At 45.2% G+C, this 22,032-nt stretch overlaps 1 protein-coding gene across 10 annotated transcripts in view; it reads left to right on the forward strand.

Moving 5' to 3' along the window:
• Positions 1-22,032, forward strand: part of LOC135320871 (uncharacterized) — a 68,390-nt gene extending 46,358 nt beyond the window's left edge. For 2 of the 10 annotated variants that reach the window (XR_010380234.1, XM_064484002.1), the window contains one exon: positions 1,090-10,012. Coding sequence is in view for 5 of the 10 variants with exons in the window: in XM_064484002.1 (XP_064340072.1) it covers positions 1,090-1,667 (578 nt within the window). In the remaining 5 variants the exon portion in view is untranslated. Of the gene's footprint in view, positions 1-1,089; positions 10,013-12,370; positions 12,530-16,840; positions 18,084-19,415 lie in introns of those variants that run through there. The other 8 variants (XR_010380230.1, XR_010380232.1, XR_010380225.1 and 5 more) reach the window with 8 other exon arrangements.

Here is a 22,032-nt window from a genome sequence, read left to right on the forward strand (position 1 = left end):
TATTTTTGGTTAGCTCAATACATACTGAATGTAGACATTCTTCACTGCTGTGCTAAATAGTGTGTTATATATCCTTGAGTTCTGGAGGAAATTATGTTAATTCTTCGATAATTTCCTCCTCTCTGTTTTATCTGTTGAACCTAATGGATTAATCTTCTAATTTTCTTATATTTTCTCTTTTATTTCTCCTCCCTTTGTCTTTTGGGTCTACTTTCTTGGGAAACCTTCCTTGCTTTTATCCTCCAGTCCTTCTATTGATTTAAAAAATTTTTGGCTTTTATATTTTTTATATACAAATACCCATTCTTATATTCAGTTGTTTCTTTTTCATAATATTGCATTCTTGTTTTATGGATATACTGTCTCCCTCTTATCTCTCTGAATGTATTATTTTTCAGTGTCTATTAGTTTTGTGTTAATATTCTTCTAATCTGTAAATTGTCTTTGTTTCCACCTGGCTTTTCTTTGTTTTCTCTTTCCTGTTGAAGGCTTTCCTCAAACATGAAAAGTATCTATTGATATTTATGAATGAAGCAATAAGAAGCTGAATTAAACTGTTTGGGGAGAACATATCAATTGAGGCTTCACTGCAGGAAGCAAGACAATCTTTTCGTTAACAAGCCTTTAAATGTCAGACTTTTTCTCTAGCGCTGGATTTCTCAACCTTGACACTGTGGACATTTTGGGCCAAATAATTCCTTGTTGTGCACTGTAGAATATGTAGTAGTGTCACTGATCTCTACCCACTGGGTGCCAGTAGCAACCGCACTCCCAGAGTTATGATAACCAAAAATGGCTGTAAACATTGCCAAATGTCCCCTGAGGGAAAAATCTGTTTAGAACCACTGCTCTGGAGCCATGCTGCTTCTCAATAGAAGCATTCTAACTCCCTGTTCCAGTTGCTGTATAGCAAACCACCCCAATACTTTCTAGCATAAACAACTACCATTTTATTGCACTGCAAGTCAGGAATTTGGAAAAGGTACAGCTCTTTTGTGCTTCACAATGTCTGAGGCCTAGGCTGAGGTGCCTGGGAGTTGGAACCAGTTGGGGCTGAAGGATCCCATTCTAATTTTCTCCACTTGGCAGGGATAGCTGGAAGACTGGGCACAACTGGGCCTGGAGACAGAGAGACTACAAATGGCCTCTCTAGTACAACAGCCTGGTACTTGGACTTCTTGCGTGGTACCTCGGGGTTCAGTGTGAATGTTCCAGCCAGCAATATGGAAGCTGCAGCACCTTTTATGGCCTGGCTTTGGAAATCACAGAGCATCACTTCTGCTGTAGTCACAAGCCCATCTATATTCACCGAAGGAGACAAAGACATACCTCAATGGAAGAAGTGTCAAAAAAAATTTGTAGCCATGTTTGTTTACTACACTCTGGAATGGGGTGATATGTGCCTGGGGCAGGCTTGGGTGTGCAGCAGTGGAAGGGAGTGCATTGAGTCCCACTGTTCATTCTTCACACTTTGCGCTCGTCACTCTCTTTTCATCTTTGAAAAGGTTCATCTGCCTCTCTTCTGCCAGGGTTTCTCCTGTTTAATGTCTTCAGTCTCCTGCTATATGGGACACAGTGTAGGGTGGGACCTGGGAGGATTCCAAACAATTGCTGTGGTTCCTTACCCCACCCACTCTGTACCTGACCTGACTCTCCCCAAGGCCTGAGCTCCCCCAGAGTTCTGAGGGTGAAGTAGCTTGCCTTCTGTCAGTGTCCGCCTCTGTGGGCCCTTAAGAAACTAGCTTCTTCCACATCAGCCATCATTCTCCATCTGTTTTCCAGCTTCCCAGAGTTTGCTGAAATCTCTCATCCACTGATGTCTCTACCATTCTATTTGCTCTTGAGGATTTATACCATTTTAATTCTTGACTAGCATTTTAGTGTCACTTCAGAGAGAAAGGAGATCGAGCCACGTAAATAACCTGATGTTTAATGGAAGCCTGTTATACTTATTTTGGATGGATGCATGGTATCTCTAAATTGTGTTATAATCTTCCCTGCCTTGTTAAAGCAGTTAAGTAGTACACACGTTTGATGTTTTGTGGATAATTTAGAATCATCTTTATGGACATACATTTTTACCTTGGAATTATTAAGCTAAATAGAGCTATCTGTCCCTCCATGATGAGGACCTAGATCACTGTGCTAAAATTCCTTAAACCCTTTTTCATGGTCATTTCTGTCTCTGACTGCCTCTTGTCCCTTTTATTTGCAGTAAAGGTGCCACATTATAGCACAGTAACTTCTAATTTACTTCTTTTAAATGGCTAGTAAACTAGATGACCATGTAGGGTATCCCCCCACCAGCCTGCCTCTACTCATATTCTACCCTTCCCCACACCTTCCAGTATTTGACCTTTGTGGGTTGGGTCAGCGAGGCTCTATGTCCTCATGCTTTCAGTTGGGTTTGGCTAGTTGAAGACCTCTTCAGGAGCAGGGGAGGGTATAGCTCAGTGGTAGAGTGTGTGCTTAGCATGTACGAGATCCTGGGTTTAATCCCCAGTACCTCCGTATAAACAAACAAGCAAACAAACCTAATTACCACCTCAAGACAAAACATAAAAATTACACATTTAAATAAAATATGTGTATAAAAAGAGGTTAAAAAAGACCTCTGCAGGAGATTAGAGAGTAATGTTAGGGTATGTTGAGGTGCTTTATCCCCCTCCCAACTCCCTCCCTTGCCCAGCCTCAGGTCAGCAAGTCTGTATTCTAAGTAAGTTCATTTCTAAATAAGTTTGTTTGTGTCATTTTTTTAGATTCCACATATAAGTGATATCATATATTTGTCTTTCTCTGACTAACTTTACTTACTATGATAATCTCTAGATCCATCCACGTTGCTACCAGTGACATTATTTCGTTCCTTTTTACGGCTGAGTAGTATTCCATTGTATATAAATACCACAACTTCTTTATCTAGTCATCTATTGATGGACACTTAGGTTGCTTCCATGTCTTGGCTATTGTAAATAGTGCTTCTGTGAACATTGGGGTGCATGTATCTTTTCGAATTAGAGCTTTCGTCTTTTCTGGTTATATGCCCAGGAGTGGGATTGCTAGATCATATGGTAACTCTGTTTTTCTTTTTCTTTTTTTTTTCTGAGCAGGAGGTAATTAGGTTTATTTATTTATTTTTATTTACTTTTTTAAAGGAAGGTACTAGGGGTTGAACCCAGGACCTCATGCATGCTAAGCACACACTCTACCACTGAGCTATACCCTCTCCCCTTCTATATTCAGTTTTTTAAGCAGCCTCCTTACTATTCTCCACAGTGACTGCACCAATTTGCCTTCCCACCAACAGTGTAGGAGGGTTCCTTTTTCTCCACACTCTTTCCAGCATTTATTATTTGTAGACTTTTTAATGATGGCCATTCTGACTGGTTTGAGGTGATACCTCATTATAGTTTTGATTTGCATTTATTGAATAATTAGCAGCGTTGAGCATCTTTTCATGTGCCTAGTGGCCATCTGTATGTCTTCTTTGATGAAATGTCTGTTTTGATCTTCTGCCCATTTTTTAATTGGGTTTTTTGAAATTGAACTGTGTTAACTGCTTGTGTATTTTGGAAATTATTCCCTTGTCAGTTGCATTGTTTGCAAACATTTTTTCCCATTCCATAGGTTGTCTTTTCGTTTTGTTTATGGTTTCCTTTGCTGTGCAAAAACTTTTCAGTTTAATTAGGTCTCATTTGCTTATTTTTGCTTCTATTTCCGTTACTCTAGGAAATGGATCCAAAAAAATGTTGCTGTGATTTATGTCAAAGAATGTTCTGCCTATGTTTTCCTCTAGAAGTTTTATAGTATCCAGTCTTACATTTAGGTCTTTAATTTGAGTTTGTTTTTGTGTATAGTATTAGAGAATATTCTAATTTCATTCTTTTACATATAGCTTTTCAGTTTTCCCAGCATCATTTATTGAAGAGACTGTCTTCACCATCATATATTCTTGCCTCCTTTGTCATAGATTGACCATAAGTGCACAAGTTTATTTCTGGACTCTCTGTTCTGTTCCACTGATCTATATGTCTGTTTTTGTGCCAGTATTGGAGTAGTTTGAGGAGGAAAATAAGCACGTAGATAAAAGGAAACCAGGAAAGAGAATTTGTGTTGGTTTTCAGAAATTATATGACAGGCTGGAAAATATCAACAGTTTCAAAAAAGGGTTAAATACCTTCCTGATACTAGGTCCTTGTTGGGCCTTAAGGTAAAGTGAATGTTTGAGGGACATCCAGGCCGTGTGTGGGTGGGATTCCCCTAGATGTGACATTAGGGGTCCCTCAGGTCAGACTCACCAGGCCTGTGTGCTTTCAGGTCAATAGCTTCTTTGATGCTTTTGCTCTGGGGAATGCCATGTGCTTGTCTATCCACTGGGCTGAAGGTTAACTGGAGCCCAGTGAGGCCCATGGGCTTGCCCTTATCACATCTCGCACCCTTGCAGCAGCTAAGCTGTCCTGTGGCCACCTCTGAGATCAGCCTGCGTGACTCTCCTGCTGGAGTGCTTCTTGGGTTCTCTCACCTCCTCACTCTACTGCCCAGTCAGGCCTCAGTTCTGTTGAATTTATGCACCCCTTTGAAGCACGCATACCTCTAGGGAGAAAGTAGAATCAAGAACTCTTCCTGGCCACCCGTTTCCTGAAGCACAAAAAGGATACATTTCTTAAACGCTTCTTAAAGACGACAACAGGAAGGGGTAGTGCCACTCTGGCTGGCGGGGGTTGCCTTTGTGGTATTTCACAGGCAGGGCGATGAGATGGCACACTGGGGCTGAGGACCCAGCCAGGGGCAGCACAGGCACAGCCCTCAGGGCCTAAGCTTCCTGGCCTACTCCAGCAGAGCCATGGACCTTCCTGGGCAGAAGGAAAAGGCCTGGGAAGCATCACCTCAGTTTCACCAGGGGAACCCAAAGCCAGGGAAATAAAGAACTGCAGCTTCAGTGGAGAGATACTTCTACATTCTTACCCTGGCTTCCTTATTCATGATTTTTCCTTTCTTTCTTTTTTTTTTTTTTTTACCTCTAGGGATTTTTCTTTTTAATTTGAGGAGTGGGGAGTGGGGACTGGGCAGTTGGAGACAGATTTGTTTGTTTTTAACATCTTAAGTGATGTAGGCTTTTTCAGTTTAGCTTGTCTTCTTCCAGCCCACGCCACTCTGTCCCTCAGCCAAGTGAGCCCAGCCGAGGCCCCCGCCAGCGTCCCGCCCAGCAGAGGTGCAAGAGCCCCAGGCCCAACCTGTTCACTCTTGCTCTGTAAACGCCATTCTGGGAAGCAGATATGCAGGGACACAGCCAGAAGAGCCAGCCTATGGCCAGAAAGTGGAGGGCCCCGGAGGGCTGGGGGAGGCTTCTGAGGTCTCTCTGCATAGCCCCTCACATAGCAGAAGGTTCATGGTCCATGCATTTCTGGGAAAGTGAATGGGGCCCAGGTAGGCAAAACACCTGAGTAGTATATATAAGTCCATGTCCTGTCTTGTCTTTTCCAAGCTGCCTATAGTTTGTTTAGAGTATGCTGGAATTCAGCCATTGCTAGGGTGGCTGCCACTAACCACATGGAGAGGAAGGAAAATTCTCAGCCCAAGCACTTGAGCCAAGCCTGACACGGTCCTCAGCAAGATGTTGCAAGTTCCTAATCTGGACCCAGAGCCAGGGATTTTAAGCATCATCTGAAGACCAGAGTTGACTGTTACCCACAAGCACAGACACCCTGAGTGGGTCCTACACACCCCCACCCTTGCCTGGGACGATGCCAGGGCCCACCTGTTCCCATCATATACCATTACAAACTGATGCAACCAGCTTTCAACAGACACTGCCAGGGAAGAAACATATTACAACAGCATGCTGTAATACTTCCTCTACCCATGCAGAAGGCTTCATCACATCAACAAAGCTGGACCTCCTTTTCTCTCTCCACCAAGATGGAAGTGCCTTTTGTCAGGGCCATTTGAGGCTTTTGAATGGATCTGCTTTTCCCAAGAAATTAAACCAGTGGCTTTCAATTTTGGCTGTACATTACAATCTAGAATACAAAAAAAATACTGATGCCTGGGCCTCATTCTCACCCCAGAGATACTGACTGAATTGATCTGGGTTTTAAAAACTTCTTTACTGTCAGAGTTCTTGAAGAACAAGAAGACATGACAACTAAATGGAATGAGAGATTCTAGATTGGATCCTGGAACAGAAAAAAAAAAAACCCTTAGCAAGACACTGATGAACCCTGGATAAATCAGCAGTTTAGTTAATAGTATCGTTGGACCACTGTAAACTTCTTATGTTTGATGACTATACTATGACTATGCAAGATACTATCTTTTGGCAAACCAAGTACGTATAAGAGAATTCTGTACAGTTCTGACACTGTCTATGAGTCTAGAGTTATTCAAAATAAAGTTTTTTAATTGAAAAAAAATTTTTAAGTTCTTTAAACATCTAAGTCTTTATTGAAGTATAACATACATGCAAAAAAGAAAAAAGGAAAAGAAAAAAACATAAACCATAAGTGTAAAGCTTGGTGAATTTTCACAAAGTGAATTTACCCCAAGTAATCTGCATCCAGATCAAGAAGCAACATCACCAGCATCCCCTGGTGCCCCTAAGGGTAACCACCATTCTAATTTCTAACAGTATAAATCAGCTTTGCTTGTTTTTGAGCTTTATATTATATAAGTGGAATTATGCAGTATATATTCTTTTGTGTCTGGCTTCTTCCAGTCAACATTGTGTTTGTGAGATTCATCAAAGCTGTTGCTTATAGTTGTAGTTAGTTCATTCTCATTGCTAGAGTATTCCACCATGTGGATATTCATCCATTTATCTACATTTGGGTACTTGGGTTATTGTTGGCAGTTTGGGGTTATTATGATTACTGCTATGAGCATTCGTTGGTGTCTTAGAGCACATTTGCATGCATTTCTGTTGAGTCCGTACTTGGACATGAAATTGCTGGTCAGGTCTCAAAATTAGTATGTTCATCTTTGGTACCTTATGCCAAACAATTTTCCAAAGTGACTGTACCAATTTACACTCCCCTTGGCAATATATGAGAGTTCTGGTTGCTTCACAGAATCTTTGCCAACAATTGGTATTTTCCGGCTTTTTCACGTTAGCCATTCTGGTGAGTGTGTGATGATATTACATTGTGGTTTTAATTTGCATTTCTCTGATGACTAATACAGTTGAGCACCTTTTCACATGTCTATTAGCCATTTAGATCCTCTCTTTGCAAAGTGCCTGTTGAAGTGTTTGGGTATGAGTACTTTTAAGAAGACCCTTAGGTGGCTCTGTGTGCAGCCAAGTTTAAAGATCATTGAGCTGAACCACAACTTAGTATCTACTGTTCTGTTTTGTGACGTCCTGCTTTTGAGTTTAGCGTATTTTGGATCTGAGGGGACCTGATGGACCTGTAGAAAGATAACCTTCACCTGCCATACCAAGATGAGCTACCAGGAAGAAGGAAGAGACTAGAGCTAGAGTTTAGGCAGTTGAGAATCTTTGGGAATGTGGCCTCCACTTCACAAGGGTTCAGGGAGGACCTGTGGTGTCCACAACTGCCACAGATATTTCCTAACCACAAAAATGATCCCTTGCTGGTCCCCCTGGAGCCCTAGCAATCATGTGGAAGAAGTGAAGGGGGCCCCATACCAGGTACTTCCCAGTTTCTAGGCCAGCATAAATGGGACACAGCTCATGGAGGGTTGTGGTCAGGCTGTGGACAGTGGAGCATCTGTTCCAGGGACCTGAGTGGGGTTGAGGGAGGCCTGCTGTCTGTGGCCTCTCTCCTGGGTGAAAGAGAAGTCTGGGGGGTCTCCTACATGGATCCAGGCCAGCTCTTGAGTTCTGTGGGTTTACATATAGGTCCCAGTTGTTATTCCCTCACCTGTAATGGTCTCCTCTATCTTCTGCTCTACCTTGGGGGCCCTGCACCAGGACCTTCCTTGGCCACCCCACCCCAACTTGACCCCTTACTCTTCTAAGCTCCTGCAGCACTTAGAGAGATAGCACACAACATGGCTCCTGATTACACATTGCCTTCTATTGAGTCCCCATTGCATCATCTATGTTCATCTTGTCCCTGCCTCTGGACTGCAGCCTCATCCCAGGGACCACTGGGCATTTCTTCATGCTCCCCCACAGTGAGTTAAGTGGCATTTGGTACCTCAGTGATAACATTCTCCAAATTGAACATGAAGATGCAGTAAAAATATAGACCACGTTCAGAGTCAGCATTTTCCTCCCCTCAAACTGGAGCTGTGCAGGTACCAAGCAGTGCTTCCTTGTGTGAGCTCTGTGTTGGCACATGTGCCACATGTCTGGTAGGCAGGTTGGACCACCAGCAGGGGACTAGGATGCTGGTGCCTGACTAGGTGTGCATAAAGGCCCCTCAGGCAGAGGGGCTTTGCATACCCTGATGAAGTTCACCAGAATGCCCAAGAGCCCACACCGTGTGCTCTTTGAAAAGAGCAGGGTCCACATTCTGTTGATTGAAGTCCTGCCAGCTGCATGACGTGAGGTAAGGGTCAAGGAGGCACGTGGGCAAAGTTGACATTTTGGAGGCTGATGAGCACAGAGCCAACTCCGTGTTCTCAGTTATGCTGTTTCCCATGGATTCAGTCCCATCTTGGAAATTGCTCTGGGCATAGAGCATTTCATGTCTAATAGTCCAAATGTAGATGTTGGGATCTCCTTGATTGGCGCAAATGGTAGCCTGAACCAACCAGCAACCAAAGTGCTGTCTGAAGCCTGGGAAGAACACTCTCCCCGGCAGTGTATGAGAATTCCAGTTGCTTCACATCCTTGTCAATGACTGGCATTTCTTGTCTTTTTCATATTTGCCATCTGAGTCTCATAAAAAGAGACACTCTTCTTCCACTGATCCTGCATCTCAGCCTCTCCCCTTTCTTCCAGTCCTCAGCAGTCAAGCCCTTCAGTTCTGTCAAACCTGGGTCTTCAGACTCCTTCTCCACTGGCTTCTGTGGTGCAATGTTTGGCATGATCCTATCTCCAACGTCCATGCAATGATTCTCTCCACCCCTTCCCCATGATGTACAGCCATGTTGTCAGCCCCTTGTGGCCGAGATTCTAGAAGGAGACGTCTTCTCTCTCCTCCTCTTCATCCTCATCCACTCATTTATTCAGCAAGTATTCATTTTATCCCTGTCTGTGTTGGGCACAGTGGTCAGGTTCAACAGTGAGCAAGACCACCTGGCCTTGCTCTCATGAAGCTTGCAATCAAGTAGGGTAGACAGATATAAATTGTTAGCAAGTGCTTTTGTAAAGGCAGTTGTGATAGGTGCTGCCACAGCCCAGTAGCACGGGGCAATTCCTTTCTGCCCTTATGCACCTGCAAAAGTCTGCTCATCTTTTGGGGCTCAGTTCACATGCCACCTCAGCTGTGTTGCCTTCCCAACACTGCACCTGCAGACAGGGCAGCCTGCTGGGCCCACAGCAGCTTTGGGTATAACTGCTCCCCACAGAGGCTGAAATCTGAGGACGAGACCAGACCTTGGAGCCCCCTGCCTGGCACAGAGCCCAGTGCATCAGAGGTGCTCAGTAGATGGATGCAAATCCCTGCCAAGACCGAGCCAAAGTATGTGAACATCTCTAGGGGCTGAGAATTCATTGCTTTCTTCTTCTTTTTTAAAAATAGCCTTTTGTTTCTTCTTACTATTATAAAAGTAATTTTAGGTCGCAATAGTGTGAATTTACTTAACAATACTGAATTTTACATTTATAAATGGTTATGAATATAAATTTTATGTTATGTATATTTTACCACAATTAAAAAAACCATAATGCAAAGATTAGGTACAAAAAACGAGGCAAATATCTATATTATCAAGAAATAAAGAATGAAGTATTTGATTCAGACAAAATTGGGTTAAAAAGTAGGTAGTTTAGATCAAGGAAATATAAATCAAAACCACAATGAGATACCACTTTACACCCTTTAGGAGAGCAATTACCAAAAAAAAAAAAAAAACAAACCAGAAAATAGTAAGTGTTGGTGAGGATGTGGAGGAATTAGAACGCCAGTGCCCTGCTGGTAGGAATGTGAAATGGCAGAGCCGCTATGGAAAACAATACAACATTTCCTTAAAAAATTAAAAATAAACTTACCACGTAATGCAGTAATTCCACTTCTGGGTATATATCCAAAAGAACTGAAAGCAGTGTCTCAAAGAGATATTTGTATACCCATGTTCATATCAGCATAACTCACAATAGCCAAAAGGTGGATACAATCCAAGTGTCTATTGACAGATGAATGGATAAACAAAATGTGGTATATACACACAATGGGATATTATTCAGCCTTAAAAAGGAAAGAAATTCTGCCATATGCTACAACATGGATGAAACTTGAAAAACATTAGGCTAAGAGGCAAAATAAGCCAGACACAGAAGGGCAAATATTGTATGATTCCACTTATCTGAGGTACCTAGAATGGTCAAATTCATAGAGAAAGAAGGCAGAATGGGAGTTGCCAACCACTGGCAGTAGGAAAGCATAAGGAATTAGTTTAATGGGTTTGGAGTTTATGTTGAGGATGGTGAAAAAATTCTGGAGCTGGATGGTAGTAATGGCTGCACGACAATGTAAATGTACTTAATGCCATTGAATTGCCTGCTTTAAAAATAGTTAAAATGGTAAATTTTATGTTATGTATATTTTGCGATAATAAAAAAGTAATTTGGGTATATTACAGACATTTAAAAAACTATTGATAAGCACAAGGGGAAAAATTCAAATCATTCATAATCTTATCACCTAGAGAAAACTGCTGTTAAATTTTCAGTACATGTCTTTTCATTCCTTTCTTGTTCTCCTTCAAAAAATATGTGTGTATGTGTGTTTGCATGTGTGTATCTGTCTACCTTTGGAGACCATACTGGACCTATAGGAAGTCTTCTCACATCTGTTTCTCGACTGTTCCCATTGATACTGCTTTCCTCCCTTCCAGTCATCCAAAACAATTCTATCTCTGTTCTGGACATCAATTCTTGAACAGTTTCTCACATCTGATTTCACTGTCCTGCACCTCTAGGATTACTCTTCTCTGAAAATGCCTATTTCTTCCATGTGTCTGGAAATGTGGTACCAGAGTGGACCCAGGAATGTGTCAGAAGGGGTTGGAGAGAACAGTGAGTGTCTCTCCCACCTTCTTAGGTAATACACGTCTTAGAAGCATCCACCTGAGCACGTTAGCTTTCTTGGATGATGCAGTCGTTGTGGTTCCTGCAAAGGTTCCTCACAACTAAATCCTAAGTCTACTGGTCGAGGCTGCTTGTGGCTCCGGTCCCCGTGCCCTGCCTTGATGTCCCTGCTTCTTGGACCTGGTGCTGGGCCTCATATTATCCCTGTTGATTCTAGCTTCTAGATCCAGCTTCTGCAGCCAGTCAGGAGCCTGCGCCCTCATGCCCCAAAGAGCAGATGCGCCTTTGCCACTGTGAGGGAGCTGGGAGAGGAGTGAGGCCCCACAACCTATGCCACTGTTGGGCCCTGGGAGGAGCAGCCACTTCCCCTCTTCCTCCCTTGAGCAGTGGGCCTCCTTCTTCAGCCCAGGCACAACTCTGCCCTGCATAACAGTGAGTCAGCAGGAATGAGCCAAGCTATCAGAGAAAAGGGCGCCCTCCACCTCATGGGCTCTGTAGGCTTTGGGGGCTGCCATCAGACCAGGCCCCAGAGCCATGCCACAGATGTCACACCTTGTGGAAGTGTTTCCCAGGCCCCCACATTTGGGCCCAGCTGCAACCTCCTTCCCCAGCTATGTCACCTGGTCCAGGAGCCAGGACATGATCAGCTTCTTTGGTAGCAAGAGGTGAAGCAAGAAGCCACAGCCACTCATGTGACTGAAGTTCATGTCTGTGCCCAGCCTTCATTTGTTTCCGAATCTAGCCACAGACATGAGGCCCTTCTCTCTTAGCTTTGAGGCCTCCACAGAAGGGTTTATTTAAGGTTTTTAACCAGGACATTTACAGCCCAGTCCTGAGAAGATTATCTTTTTATTGCAACTTTGATTAATGATTGATCAAAAAGTGATACTAGAAACACTGAAGAACAAATTTGCCCTAGAGATTAGCAGAGGTCTACATCTGCCAGACTTGGTGACCTGACCACCTGTTCCCTCCAAGGGCAAACCAGGGCAAGGGTTCATTTTAAGACCCACCCCACACAGAATCTTTCTCTGTCTCTCTCTGTCTCTCTCTCTCACACACGCACACACACACAGGAAAAAAAAAAAAAACCAGATGTAAATGTCCTTAAATCCTTTTTGGAATTAGACAGGCGATAAATTACAAATAAATGGAGCAGGGATAGAGCAAAGGACCTAAAGTCTCTTAATATAATTTTTCTTTTGATTCCAGTAATGCCTATTACAAACTAGCATCTTAAAGGGAAATCTGGAGTATGAGGAAGAGGAGCTTGTGTGAGAACCATGACCTGGGCTTCCTACAGACCTCCAGTCCCAAAGAGCTGACATCTGAAATGAGTCCAACACCAGAAAGGGAAGGAGCCAGGGATGGGTAATAGAGTTTTTCACAAGCACTTGTGGGAAGAGCTTGGGGAGGGATTGGGCTGTGTTCAGCTGTGCTCTGGATGTTTTGATGGTCTCTGAGGCTGTGACTGCCATAGTAGGGGTACACACCTGAATCAGAAGGGCCCAAATATACCACCTCAGAGACTGGGGAGCCAGGAATCTGCATTTTAACAGCCTCCCCAACAGGAAGTTTGGCCAGTCCCCACCCTCAGAGAGCCCTAGAGAGCAGGGTGCTGGCAGGAACACTTTTTTCTTCACCTCAGCTCCTCTGTGGTGCCCTGGGGCTCTAGGAGTGAAGTGCTGGCAGAGCAGCTTCTAAACGGAAACTGGAAAATGAAACTGGAAATCACAGCCTCACAACCCAAAGAGCTGCAGTTTCTTTTCCGTAGGGAGAGTCCCCAAGTGAGAAAGAGTGGAGAAGTAGGGAAAAAGCATGTTTAGCGAAGGCAGCGAGGTATCCCTTAGCAGCTTCGCAGTGAGCACACCAGTGCAGGGTCGCGATGGCAGCCTGCGGCCCAGGAGGTGCCAGCAGGGACGGCAGCAGCGCTGCACCAGTCCCCCAAGGCTGGCCTGCTGCTGCCAGCCCTGGAGGGCTTCCTCTTCAGCAAAAGTTAATTTCATGCTTTATGTTGAACGACTGTTTTAAGAGGTATTTTGGGAAGGGCCCTGGCTTTCAATTAATCTGAAAATGTTTCTCAGAATTGAACCTTTTATGCCAGCATTTCGTACCAGCAGATTCTGACCCTGCCGGCTGCCTTCATCCTCTCTTCACCCCCTGCCGGTGCTCTCCCACGTGTTCTTGCAGGACTTTGATGAGGAATGAAGGTGCTTGAGTTTAGCTGAGGATCAAAGATCAAACACCCTAGTCTGCCCTCCCCCCTGGGCTCCCACAGCACACACACCTGAGCTTGTGCTCACTCAGGCACAAACACTGAAAGCAGCTGCCGCAAAGGCACTGCTTGAGGCAACTTTGACAATACCCGGAGAGAAGCTTTCATGGAAGCAGATTTCCTGAAGGGACTGGAATGCGTGGGAGAGTAGAGCAGTGGGACAGGGGCCAAGAACTGTCCCTCCCCATTAACTCCACACCATCCCTGCTGCCCCAATCCCCCAATCCAACACACTCCTTCTTTGATTAAGACCCTGAAGGTGCACCTTCTCATAACACCTTGTGTTTTCCAGCTGTCTGTGTAATTATTTGCCTCTTGTCTGTCTCCCTCACTGGAACTAAGCTCGTTGAAGCCCAGAACCTGGTCTCTGTTGTTGACTGCTATATCTTTGGTGCTTGGAATAGCGGGCATGGGAAGCAGCCCTGATGTCAGATCCCACACCTTTTTTTCTTCTCAGCTTTATTTTCTCATCCATAGATAGGATTTGTTCTATGTATGTGCCTTGAAGGGCAATATAACAGAAGATAATAGGGTATACTTTGGAACTGGGCAGTCTGGGATAAAAATCTCAGCTCTCCCTTACGGACTGTGACCTTGAGCCAGTCAATTACTGTTTGTCTCATTTTGCCTCATTTTTCTCTTCTGTCAAGTGGAACAGTTATGTTGGATTTTGCGAGTTAATTCGTGTTCCTGACACCTGGTGAGGGCTCGTCATTGTTAGCTATTATTACCTTAGTGGGGCTTGTGAGGATCCAACAAGATGGCAGATGTGAGCACAGTTCCCAGACTCGAAAGTGCTTATGAATATGAGCAAAGAGGGAGTATTATTTTGGAAATATTGAAGGCACAGCTTTCCTCACACGTCTGGGATGGGGCAACAGTTTTACTTATTTAATGTTCAGCTTGAAGATGCACCGAAGAAAGGTGAAAAACTGAAACCACCAACCGTTTGAGCTGCAGGCTACACTAAAGCTGGTGCAGATGGTAAGGGCCTGGGCAGGCCCACTTCCTCCCTGCGTGCCATTGGTCTTCCTCATACCAGCTACTTCCCAAGGCTACCGGAAGTGGGGACAGGAACACTGCAGGGTGTGTGCAGGGAGGCTTGGGGCAGGAGGTCGGCAGCTGCCGGGGTGAGAACAGAAGACTTTCACATCCTTGGTGCATCCTGGAGCCTCCTGTGCAGTAGCCTGTGCCCTCTCCCTGTGCAGTCTTGTCCAGGATAGGTTGGTAGCAGACTCCCCACCCAGGGTTTTCTCTCTTGAGGTTGCAAGCCATTGTACAAAAGGCGTCCAGCCTGAGAGAGGCAGGCTAGAGAGGAGAGGCGAATCTTTTCTCAAAGGAAATGCAGTTGTGGTTTTCAGACGTTCACTTCACATCTGTGGTTGGCGTTTCCCAGGGTTCTCAGAGGTGAATGCAGGGTCAGCCTCATGTCGCCAAATAAGGTTCACCAGTGACCTTAGCAACAGGCTCCACTGCCCATTGGCTGCCACTGCTGCTGTCAGCCAATGTGGCCTCCTGCAGGCCAGCGCTGAAGCTGGGCTGAAGCTTTTTTATGTGCAGGGATCCAGCTGCTCCCTGTCAGAAATTACTGCCCTTTGAAGCAACCACAAATAGGTAGAGAGCTCTGGGCAAAGGTGCCAGGGTGGCAGGACTGCCTGGGTGCCCACGTTTCAGAGTCCACCTGGCCAGCACTCCACTGACTGAGTCTTCACACAGCACCCATCTGCTCCCTCAGCTTGGTGGCCTGGTTCCAGCTCACTAAGATGAGCTTCCCCTCCCACCCCCACCATGTCCTAGCTGTCAACCTTGGAACTCCATAGTTCCCATTTCATAGTCTTGCTCATCCCTCGTTTGTGCCAGGTACTCTGCTAAGCTCCTTCTACACGTTATCTCTTTTAGCTTTCTCAATAACCCTGTGAGTTAAATTAGCCCCATTTTACAGAAGAAGAAACTGAAACTAAAGGAAGTCAGGCAACTGGCCCAAGTTTGCACCAGTAAGTAGGGAAGCCATAATTTAAACTCGATTTTGATAAACAACAGGGTCCTACCTGTATAGCACAGGGAACTATATTCAGTACCTTGTAATGGCCTATAATGAAAAAGAACATGAAAAGGAATATATATATGTATAAATGAATCACTGTGCTGTACACCAGAAATTAACACAACATTGGAAATCAACTATACTTCAACAAATAAATAAATACATAAACCCAATTTAAACTAGTCCAAATTAACAGTTGTCCTATGTTGCCAGTCGCTCAATGTCTTTGTGCCTCAGGGTCTTCATCTGTGACATGGGATAACACCTACCTCACAGGTTGGGATGAGAATTCCGTGAAGGACTTATGTGCAGGAACCTAGTGCAAAGTGGTAGCTTGTCTGGTGGCACACCTTGGCGCTTGTGGGCTTGGTGCCTGCTAGGCATGCTGCATGGGTAGGTTGCACGTTCCTCTCCCACAGAGTATGCTGCTAAAATACTGAGGTTTGTGGACCAGACTTCACTGTGGCCCTTGTATTTGGTTTCCACTTCCTCATTCTCAGCCTCCTCCTACCATCACCCAACTGCATCATTGAAGTAGGGAGGCTGGAGAGGAGCCTGCTGCCAAGAGGCCTCAGCCTACGGGTGCCAGTGGGGACAGGGCGGCCAGGCTGGAGGGAACAAGTTTGGAGGACGAAAGGTGGGTCAGTCAACCTGCAAGAGCAGTCATCCCTCATTTCCTCTGTCCCAGACAATACTCAGGTGTTACAGCACTGCCTCCATGAGGAACATTTTCAGAACTGAAAAATATATCAGTGATCTGGTAATGAAAAATATATGTACCCTCTCACCCAGCAGCCCCACTCCTCAGAATCTGCTCTAACCAAACTCTCACCCATGTGCACCACAATATCCACACAGCACCAGGAAGAGTCCAAATGTGCATCAGCACTAGAGAATGCAAATAAAAACTGTGCACTGTTTCTGCAGTGAAAATGAATGAACTACAGCGACCTGTGATACTGTAATATTAGATAATAATACTGTAATAATTCTGTAACTCTTGTCAACTAATGTTAAGTGAAGCTGCAAAAGAATATATACAGTGTGATTCCTTTTATGAAGTTTAACAGCTGTCAAAACTGAACTATATTGTTTAAAGATAAATGCAGAGGAAGTAAAACTATAAAAAGCACAGAAATTATCGTCACAAAAGTCAATTTAGTCATGACCACAGGGGAGGGTTGGTGTTGCACAGGGGTCTTTGAGGGTATTGGCATTGTTTTATCTCTTGACCTGGTAGTGGTTATGCAGATATTTGCTTTATATTTTATAATTATTAAACTGAACATATATATGCTTTGTGCATTTTCTGCCTAATTATTGTTTTGGAATAAAAAATAAAAGTGTACTGTGTCATTTCCAGCACTGACCAGTGCAGTGAGTGGACAGGACAGCAGAATGAGCTCTACCCCACATGAGCCTTTTTTGGTACAGCACTCAGGTTCTACACTGTTTGCTGAACCACAACTGTTACTGCAGATGAGGAGCCCTGGAAGGAATGGAAGATAAAAGCCAGTGTGCACTTGTGGATTGGAGGACATCCTTTGACATATCACTGCAGCTGGGAAATGAGGAACCAGTGGTTGTGGAATCAGGCTGGAAGACACCATAGTCAAGATCTGGATGGACATGAGGGGATCTGAAGGGCAGAAGGACACGTGGAAATGACCATGCCTGGGACCCAGCCCACTTGGCCCTCATAGAGTATTGATTCGGTTGGAGTTCTCATCCCAGGATCACCACTTCAGGAATATGTGTGTTTGTTGATTATCTGCCTTATGCTTGGCCCCTTCAGAATATAGGAAGAAAATGGCCTTCAGCAGTGGCTGAGACAGCAGTGGCCTTATGCTATGCACAATAAGGAGTCTAAGGCCACAGGATGAGGCTTTCCTGACTCTCCCTGTTAGGGTGCTTTCTAAAGTGGCAAGCTTGTTTTATTCACCGTATCTCCCTAGCCTGGAATAGGCCATGGATGACAGTTACTAAATGTGTGTGAACAAATGTATAGAGTACATGCTGCAGAGAGTAGGCCTCATCAGGCCTCAGAGAGGTAGCCTGCCAGGCTCTCTGCTTCTCCGGTCCATTTCCAGACAGCCCAGCCACAGCAGACTTCCTCAGGAGGTGCCCAGGGCTCTGGCCCCCAGCAGCCCGTCAGGTATTGAAGACCACCCACCTTTTTCAAGCTAAATGTCACCAATTTCCATGACTGTTTGTCTTATGGCCCTCAGCATTCTGGTGATGCAGTCGGGAGAGGCAGTAAAAGTATCCAGACACGGTCTGGACAGAACCATGGAGGCAGATGGTAAATCTGGGTTTGTGTGCTTTGGCAGTTGGCGTATTCAAGTTGTGTTGGTAACAGCTGCTGGCATGGCCTCCAACGTGGTAGGTAAGTTTAGGGTTGCTGCTGAGAATCTTTCTATCTTTGGTGTTCTCATGACTTTTATATAGATACTTTTGTGATGTAAAATCCCAAGCTGTAGCCTCACCAGTGTTCTATTTCTCCTCAGCTCTCTTGGAGACTCCCTGAGAGCTGGCTAGAGGTAGGCACTCCTATTATTTACTTTTTTGTTTTTTTATTTGAATGAAAAATCATGAATTCACTGTCATTTATTGAGCAAGTACTATGTGTCAGACACTGCTAGATCCTGGAATATAGCAGTGAACAGAATAGGCCTGTCCCTGCCCCCCAGAGCTCCCACACACTCTGGGAAGACTTGTTAATTGAATGGTTGAACTCATTGTGATCCACACCACTACCACCAAACATTCAGTGGGTGTTCTCTATGTGTTCAACTCAGAATATATCCTGCTTGCCCTCCAGTGCTGGAATGTGGGAGTTGTTGAGAAAGATAACCACTGTGGGAGTGAAAAAACACTGGACTTGGAATGAACTGTCTAGAGGTCAAGCCCTAGCTCTGCCACAAACCCACTGTGTGACCATGGATGAGTTGACTTAACTCCTCTGAGCCTTTGTTATCTTGTCAGTGAAGTGGGGATAGCAATATATCCCTCAGAGGCAAGAGAGGATCTAATAGGATCACTATACTGCACAACTCCAGGGGAAGCTGTTCAAATTTTAGACTATGCAGCTGCTGGTGGCCTAGGATTAAATGAGGGCACTTTTGCTGTGTGCCCCGAAGTAAACAGTCAATAAACAGTAGCTATTGTTATGTACTAGTTAGAGGGAAACAGAGGTCATGCAGGCCAGCACGCTGCCCAGGATTTGGCCAGGCTTTGTTCTTCAAGGAAGGGCAGGGCTCTGAGAAGTGCAAACGGTGATATAGGCAAATGCCAGGAGGCAGCGACTCTCTGGGCAGGTCTGGGAGAAACAAAACTGGTGAGGGAAGTGGCAAGGAGTTCTCCAGGAACACAGAAGCCACTGGAAGCTGGGCATGGAGCAGGAATGGATAAGACTAAGGTGAATACTTCAATTATTGAGCTGCAGAGAATCATAAAGAACATCTTGTCCAGCATTCTGTCTCACCAGGCCAACAGAGACCAGGGAGGAAAGTAATGAGTCTTCGAGGTCCCACAGCAAGGACTAGGGTCAGGACTGCCACCTGTGCAGACCCCAGCTCAAATGACTCCCCTAGTCCAGTTTGTGGTCCCACAAAAGGAAGTCCCTGGTACTTTTCATATTTTTTCTAACTGTAAAAGTAGTTATAGGTCATTGAAGAGCATTTTTAAGTTACAGAAGTAAAAAGAAAATATAATCACCCACAGTTCTACCAACCAAAGATAATTACCATTAGTATTCTGATGCATATCTTCCAGTAGGCATCTCACATATAAAATTATATATTCATTAGATTGGAGTTGTATTGTGTATAGTTTCATGTTCCACCTTTTCCCTGTAAAATTGTGAGTATTTTTATAAGAAGAAGGGAGTGTTTTTTATGCAAAAGAAACCGTAGAAAACCTTTTTTTTTTTTTTTTAGGGAAAAAAAAGCACACAAAGCCTCAGCCTGTGGTGGTTGGGAGGACATCCTGCGGGCTGCAGGGTGTCTCTGTCGCACGTCTGGTGTGAGCTCTAAGGCAGTGGCTCAGAAAAAGACAAGTCTTTCTCTTCTCTCCTGGCCAGGCTGCAGCCTCCTGTCTGTGGGCAGGGCAGAGCTGATAAGTCTGCACTCGCCCTTCCTTCCCTGACCCAGGGTGTGTGAGCATCTACTCCGAAGAAGCCTGTGGCATTGTGATCGTTATTGCTTATTAATAACGGCATCTCAGTCTGTGCAGCACAACATTTTCTCATGTGTTATCTTACTCGAGAATCACACACCCTGTGAGGCAGGCAAGACAAAAACTGGTATACCCGTTGTACGGATGACAGGCTACAAGAGATTTAGTGCCTTATTTGAGGTCACACAGCTAGTAAGTCACAGAGCAGGGATTTTATGAAGAGCTGTCTGACATCCACGTTAGTGATTTTTTCCTCTAACCCTTTTTCTCTCTAGTCCTAGCTTTTCCTAAGCTAAACTGAATTCCCCGTAGTGAGGCCAAGGACTGAGAGAGCTGTGAGTATTAAGGGTGTATGGAAGTGGCACAGAACACCACTCTAGGAGTCTTAAGCCAAGTCCTGACAGCTCTGACTGGATGTGCTGGGTGGCCTGACCTCAGGACAGCTATTCCAGAACACCTCAGAGCCAGCACCATTGGAGACTTGGGGAGCGGCTCAAGGAGGCAGCTGTTTCCTGTAGACACGTTCAGCAGAGGCACTGTTCTTGGGGCACCCTTCTAGACTCACCCAAGTCATGGAGGCCAGTTCCTTGCCCAGGGCTCCAGAGTCACAGTGTCTCCCAGTACAGAATAGGGTCTTTCAGAGAGGAACTGGGGCTCTGTGAGACTGACTGTAACCAGTGGATTTTGAGCATCCCTCAGGTGGTTTCCCAGTATTGCTGCTGTAACATATTTCCGTAAACTAAGCAGCTTAAAATAACAGAGATTTATTATCTTACTGTTCTGTAGGTCAGAAGTCCAAAATAGGTCTTACTGAATTAAATTCAAGGTGTCAGCAGGACTGCATTCCTTTCTGGGGTATCTAGTAGAAAATCTGCTTCCTTGCTCTTTCCAGCTTTTAGAGGCCACCTGCATTCCTTGCCTTGTGGTCCCTTCCTCCATCTTCAAAGCCAACAACAGTTGGTCAAGTCTTTCACATAAGACTGTCTCTCTCTGGTTCTGACTCTTCTCTGCCTCCTTCTTCATTTAAGGACCCTTGTGATTACATTGGACCCATCCAGGTAATCCAGAATAATCTCTTTATTTTAAGGTGAGCTGGTTAGCAACCTTAATTCCCCGTTGCCATGTAACATATTCACAGATCCCATGCATTAGGATATAGACATCTCTATTCCACCGTGGACCATTATTCTGCCTATTCATCTTGGTTCTCCCAGGGCCCTGTTCTTAGGCATAGACAGGAGGCTGGGCCAGACCACAATCAAGATGTGCCCACCATTGTTAGAGAGGTCTAGATCCCCTCCCACCTGTTCTGCTCCTTACTCCGCTCATCCTGTCCTGGATTCCTCTTTTCCCATCCTCTGCTCTCAGTCTTAGGTAGAGAGTGGCTCGGCAGAAAGCATCAGGGGGTGTGGACATGAAAGAGAGGGATTCAAGGCTGGATGCAGCAGGGCTGTGGGAAGCCCTGGGGACTGAGGACCTCCCACCGAGAGACTCTAGGGCTTCCAAGGACTGGGGCCAGAGCCTAGCCTCTGAGGATTCAGACACTGAGGTCTAAGGGTAGCTCCAGGGCTAGAGGGGCAGACAGCCAAGGATTGGAGCCCCTCCACCTCTACATCCCTGGCTGCCCTTGACAGCCAGAGTTCACCTGGCCTTTTCTCAGTATGACTGCCTCTCGGCCTTTACTCATTCCCTTTCCCCACTCCTTCCCTGGCCCTCAGGCTAGAACCTTGTGGGGGCCCCTGTGGAGCCTCTGTCCCTGGGCTGCCTGCTGAGGTCCTGAGGGATCTAAGACCCAGCAGGAGGGACTGTGGGCAGTGCAGGGAGGGAGAAGCTGGACAAGGCCTTTGGCCCCCCAAGTGGGCTGACCAACTCACCCCAGTTTGCCCAGGACTTCATGAGTTTTAGCACTGAAAATCCCACATCCCAGGAAATTCCTCAGTCCTGAGCAAACTGGGACAGTTGGTCATCCTGCCTCCAAGGCCCTTTGCTCCTCTTAATCTACTCTAGATTACCTCTGCAATCCTCATGGCCAGCCTTTGGACCCTTGGATGCCAACCTCTGCACGGTATCTGGGGGCTGAGGAAGGGCCCCAGGCAAGTGCTAGGGAAGTATAGACTCCTGTTTACAGCAATTCCAGCAAAGGTATCACTCTTGAGACCATGCCTATGTCTGCATGGGACAGAGCTCCTAAACATATTACAGAGGAGTGGAAAATTGTGTTTGCATCTTGTCTCTAAACATTTAACAGCCTGATTACTTTTGGGTGGTGTATTGCAGGTGGCTTCAATTAATATTTCTATTTACTCATCTGTATTTCTTACTCTTACAATTAAACCATGTTCCTTGTGTACATTTTTAATAAAAGAAAGTAATTAATGA

Source organism: Camelus dromedarius, chromosome 3 (genome assembly GCF_036321535.1).
Source record: "Camelus dromedarius isolate mCamDro1 chromosome 3, mCamDro1.pat, whole genome shotgun sequence".
Lineage (NCBI taxonomy): Eukaryota > Metazoa > Chordata > Mammalia > Artiodactyla > Camelidae > Camelus > Camelus dromedarius.